General features: G+C 51.8%; 1 protein-coding gene across 1 annotated transcript; it reads left to right on the forward strand.

The window, feature by feature from the left end:
- Positions 1–965: 965 nt before the first annotated feature.
- Positions 966–5,110, forward strand: cbr1l (carbonyl reductase 1-like). The gene is made up of 4 exons (XM_029250458.1): positions 966–1,930; positions 2,793–2,973; positions 4,243–4,366; positions 4,486–5,110. The coding sequence occupies exons 1-4, from the start codon at positions 1,642–1,644 to the stop codon at positions 4,723–4,725; spliced, it is 834 nt and encodes a 277-aa protein (XP_029106291.1). The 5' UTR covers positions 966–1,641; the 3' UTR covers positions 4,726–5,110.
- The last annotated feature ends 435 nt before the right edge of the window (positions 5,111–5,545 follow it).

The raw sequence follows: 5,545 nt of genomic DNA on the forward strand, positions 1-5,545 counted from the left end.
AGAAGTTCTGTGGGAGGTGCTTCGGGAGTATGGGGTGCCGGGGCCACTACTGCGGGCCATTCAGTCTCTGTACACAGAAGTCAAGCCCGATCAATGTGGGTGTTGGACTCTGCCAAGGTTGTGCCTTGTCTCCACTCCTGTTTGTGGTCTTCATGGACGGGATATCAAGGCGCGGTCGAGGTCAGGAGGGCATTCGGTGTGGGAGTCGGAAGGTGACGTCTCTGCTTTTTGCAGATGATGATGTCCTTTTGGCACCGTCACATGGTTGCCTCCAACAAGCATTGGAACGGTTTGCAGCCGAGTGTGAAGCTGTTGAGATGAGGATCAGCACTTCAAAGTCTGAGTCCATGGTTCTCTCACGCAAAAGGATGGTATGCCCCCTCCAGGTAAGGGGAGAGACTTTGCCTTAGGTGGAGGAGTTTAAGTATCTCGGGGTCTTGTTCACGAGCGAGGGGAGAAGGGAGCGTGAGATCGGCCGCAGACTGGGAGCAGTGGCAGCAGTAATGCGGTCGCTGTACCGGACCGTAGTGGTGAAGGGGGAGCTGAGCCATAAGGCATAGCTCTCTATTTACCGGTCGATTTATGTCCCTACCCTCACCTATGGTCATGAACTTTGGGTAATGACAAAGAACAAGATTGCGGATACAGGCGGCCGAAATTAGTTTTCTCCGCAGGGTGTTGGGACTCGCTCTCCGCGACAGGGTGAGGAGTTCGGACATCCGGGAGGAGCTCAGAGTAGAGCCGCTACTCCTTCACATTGAGAGGAGCCAGTTGAGGTGGTTCGGGCATCTGATAAGGATGTCCCCCGGACGCCTCCCTTTGGAGGTATACCGGGCACGGCCAACTGCGACGAGGCCCCGAGGTCGGCCCAGGACCCGCTGGAGGGACTATATCTCACAGTTGGCCTGGGAACGGCTGGGGATCCCCGGGCTGAGCTGGAGGAAGTTGCAGAGGACAGGGGTGGCTGGGCTTCTCTGCTCTCCCTGCTGGCACAGCAATCCTAGAAGGTCAAGGGCAAGAAAATGGATGGATGGAAGGAAAAACACCCACAATATAGGACAGCGGAGAGTGACGATAATACACGATACACTCATTTGCACCAATATCTGAAATCAGAAGCGTTTCGTTTTCCAATTAAAAGAAGCACTGAAAGAGCTGGGGGGGCAGTATAAAAGTGCATCTCAACACAGAAAACATCGATAAATAAAAACATTTTAAAAGGTAAAATCAGAGCTCACACAAGTGCTCTTCCACATCTAACGCGTCCATCCATGTGTGCATACTGTAGTAACCAATATGACATATGACATCCTGCCTTCTCGTCATTGGTTTTATTAATAAAAGCTACATATTTTGCAGTGGGGGGGTGGGGGTTGGGGTGGTGAATGTAACGCCCGCACTCGCGTGTTCGCTCTTTTGTCTGAGCTGCTGTGACTCAGCACATTGTGCGGCGCGCGAGCACTGGGCGACGAGAGAGAGAGAGAGAGAGAGAGAGAGAGAGAGAGAGAGAGAGATGGGCTCGGCTGTGCTGAGCAGGGTTCGAGGTCCGAACTTCGAAGGTTCCGCCGCTCTCCCACAAAGCAGAGAGCCGCGATCGCGCTCCGCACTCAGTGACACGTGCGACACTCAGCGACAGCGCACATGGCCAACAACAAGGTGGCCGTGGTGACGGGCGCCAACAAGGGCATCGGCCTGGCGATCGTGCGGCGCCTGTGCGCGGCGCCCTTCCCCGGCGACGTGCTCCTGACCGCCCGCAACGAGGAGCTCGGCCGGGCCGCGGTGGAGCAGCTCCGCGCAGAGGGCCTGCGCGCCGTCTTCCACCAGCTCGACATCTGCGACCAGGGCAGCGCGCGCCGCTTCGCCGCCTTCCTGCGCGACGCGTACGGCGGGCTCGACGTGCTCGTCAACAACGCGGGAATAGCCTTCAAAAGTGCGCTCCTCTCACGCGCTTTCCTGTGTCTGCCGCTCTTTCGACCACGCGGGGCGCGCGCGCGGACCGGACCACACGCGGACACTCACTGCCGACGCACCGCGGCTCGCGGCAGTTCGGCTCCCCGCCACTTGCGGGCGCTTTTCTGCCTCTATGCAAATAAGCGCGCGACCGCTGTGCTTCGCACAGGCAGAGAAACGGTTCGGAGAAGAACTGGGGCTGCACGCGGCTTCCACTCTTACCCCATCACTCGTCCCCATTTCACACGTCGCAGCGTCGGCGAACAGCTGAGTCGCGCGCGGGTTCACTTCATTTGCATAAAGGGGAGGAGTCAGGGCTTCAGCGCTGAGACACTGAGTGGGCGTGGTTGCGTCGCTCTCTTTGCGCTTTGTTCCTCGCCACAAAGAGCGACTGAGGCAACGTGAATTATATTTACACTTATGCAAAGCTTTTCTCCAAGGCATCTTACAATGTTAACCGAATTATACTTCGTTACCCTTTTATAGAGCTGCTGAGTAATTTTACTGGAGCCATTTATGGTGTGTACCTTGCACAAGAGCACAGTAGGCTACTGAGTAGCTGGAGATGGGATTTGAACTTGTGACCTCTGGGTCCAAGGTAGCAGCTCTAACTCTAACAGCTGGCCCTAGTTACTTGTTTATACTTCTGGGTAGTTTTACAAGAGCAACTTAGGGTAAGGACCTTGTTCAAGAGACAATAACTAGAGATGGGATTTGAACCTGTAACCTACAGGTCTAAAGACAGCAACTCTAACCACTGTGCTACCAGCTGCTGCATGACCATAAACGATATGAACGTGATCCGCTGTTAATATGCAGCGACGCCTCTGTTTTGTTGGCAGCCACCGCAGTGGAGTCGTTTGGAGAGCAAGCGGAGGTGACCATGCGGACCAACTTCTGGGGGACGCTGTGGGTGAGCCACGCGCTGCTCCCACTGCTGCGTCCCCACGCACGCGTAGTCAACGTTTCCAGCTTCGTGAGCCAGCGGGCCCTCCAACAGTGCAGCCCAGAGCTACAGGCTAAGTACGGACCTCTCCTCTGGAGCGCTGACCCCACTCTACCCGGCAGAGTTCCAGCTGCCTTCACTTTTCCGGGTTTTGCGCTGCTTTCTCAACTTAGGAACACGCCGGCTCAGTCCGTAACCCAGTTTGTTTGTAAGTCCATAGTCACCTTTACCACTAATTTACAGTCAGATGATGCATTTATGGGGGGTGCGGTGGCGCAGTGGGTTGGACCACAGTCCTGTTCTCCGGTGGGTCTGGGGTTCGAGTCCCGCTTGGGGTGCCTTGCGACGGACTGGCGTCCCGTCCTGGGTGTGTCCCCTCCCCCTCCGGCCTTACGCCCTGTGTTACCAGGTTGGGCTCTGGTTCCCCACAACCCCGTATGGGACAAGCGGTTCTGAAAATGTGTGTGTGTGCATTTACATTATGTTTGACAGATTTCTGTTCATCTGTTCTTAGCGGGCTTGACCGGGTCCTGCTCTCTGGTGGGTCTGGGGTTCGAGTCTCGTTTGAGGTGCCTTGTGTGACGGACTGGTGTCCCGTCCCGGGTGTGTCCTCCAGCCCTACATTGCCGGGTTAGGCTTTGGTTCGCCGCGACCCTGTCTGGGACAAGCGGTTCTGAAAATGTGTGTGTGTGTGTGTGTGTGTGTGTGTGATGCGTTTATTGAGTTTACACTTGAGTAGATAAACGCTTCGTGGTACAGAGATGCTTTGATGCATTTGCTAGTTAGGTTCTCTGTACCACGAAGCTTCCCTGTGAGAGAAAAAATGGAAACTCTGTAAATTGCCTCATTTTATGTTAACTCCAGACATTAAAATATACGGTTACTGAAAATGAAACATATCAGTCCAAAAGTTGACTGATTCGTCTGTTAAACACACGTTTGTCAGCTTCTGTCCACTTTCAGCTTTATCACTACAAGTTAGTAATGCAGACATTTCTTATTTGTTTACAAGTTAGATTCTTTATAGGTGACATTACATTTATTTATTTGGCTGACGCTTTTCTCCAAAGCGGATAGATAAGAAGATGCAGTTAAGAGTACATAAATAACCTGGAAAGTGTTTGCATCTTCGAAAATGCGTAACTCAAAAATGTTCATAAGAGAGGAGCTGGTGTATGTACTGTCGCTAGCAGCCGACTGTTGATGAAGAACCTTAACGGAGTCTGTACAGGAGTCTCGGAGGGTCGTCCCGTACGGCCGTGTCTCCCGTCCATAACTCACGTGTCTAAACTTTCCCAGTTTTAAGGAGAAAACGTGTCTCTTTGTTCTCCTCTGCTCACGTGCAGGTTCCGTGACCCCGAGCTGAGCGAGGAGGAGCTGTGCTCTCTCATGGGGGACTTTGTCATCGCTGCTCAGAGGGGGGACCACAAGGCCCAGGGCTGGCCTGACACCGCGTACGGCACCACTAAGGCACGGCCTCTTTCTTCTCCGTCGGCCGTCTCTCGGTCGTTGTGGCGAAGAGCGAACGCCACGGTACGACTGCTTCTCTCGAAATCATTTGGCTCCGATTTCCTTCCTGTCACCCGCAGATTGGCGTAACCGTGCTGTCGAGGATCCAGGCCCGAGTTCTCCGGCAGACGCGGCCCGATGATGGCATCCTCCTCAACGCCTGCTGCCCCGGTTGGGTGAGGACAGACATGGCCGGCCCCAAAGCCCCCAAGAGCCCGGAGGAGGGCGCCGAGACACCCACCTACCTGGCGCTGCTGCCGCAGGGGGCCAAAGAGCCTCATGGGCAGCTGCTGTGGGACAAGGCGGTCCAAGAGTGGTAGAGGGAGCAGCTGCACTGGGGCCGCGAACCTGTCCGCACCTGTCGGACAGTCGGGTGACTTCAGCCCCGCTGGCGTCTGTCATACCAATGCGGTGCCTTGCTGTCCAGTGCCTTGATTCCGTCAGAAATTCAGCTGCAGATGCGCTGGCTCACGAATCAGTAATGCAAACGTAATTTTTCATGTATATGTTTGATTCCCTTGAGGGTGAAATACCGTTAATAATAATAATAATAATAATAATAATAATAATAATAATAATAATAATAATAATAATAAATCAAATTTACTGTTTGTCCAGGTGGAAGAAGTTGGTCTGGAAAAAAGTTCTGGGGAAAAAATATCCAACTGAAATAATGCATTTATAAAGAATAATTAAAATAGCAATGGTGGAAAAAAAGCTTGTTTTTCCTTTTTCTTGTTGGACACTGAAATAGAAGGAGACTAAATTTTTGGATTTTTATTTCATGTGAGAATAAGATGTCCTGCACACCTCCGCACTCTTACCTGCTGCCTCGTTTTGGAAATTAACCTTTTTTATTATCGCTTCTTTGTTGCTGTTCTGAAATTCCCAATTTAAAACATGTCTCTGCTCATTCTGCAGTGGGACTTCCAAGAACCTTCATTATTAAAAAAATGAAATAACGAACAAGTTAGTACATAATATAAAGATACAAAACAACAAGAACATTTTTTTTTTGAAAATTTGTTTGTGAACACTTATGTAATGTATTCAAGAATAAGTGGGCGATTTCTGAAGTACAACCAAAGTACACTGAGTTTAATCAGAAGGAACACAGAAAAGAAACATTTAAGCATAAAA

This window comes from Scleropages formosus, chromosome 3, assembly GCF_900964775.1.
Source record: "Scleropages formosus chromosome 3, fSclFor1.1, whole genome shotgun sequence".
Taxonomy (NCBI): Eukaryota; Metazoa; Chordata; class Actinopteri; order Osteoglossiformes; family Osteoglossidae; genus Scleropages; species Scleropages formosus.

What these genes read in the sequence shown, in the direction of transcription:
- cbr1l (XM_029250458.1), top strand. Translation starts at nt 1,642, where the DNA reads ATGGCCAACAACAAGGTGGCCGTGGTGACGGGCGCCAACAAGGGCATC. An exon ending in CGCGGGAATAGCCTTCAAAA is followed by an intron (nt 1,931 to 2,792) that starts GTGCGCTCCTCT and finishes TTTTGTTGGCAG; the next exon opens with CCACCGCAGTGGAGTCGTTT. An exon ending in AGCCCAGAGCTACAGGCTAA is followed by an intron (nt 2,974 to 4,242) that starts GTACGGACCTCT and finishes GCTCACGTGCAG; the next exon opens with GTTCCGTGACCCCGAGCTGA.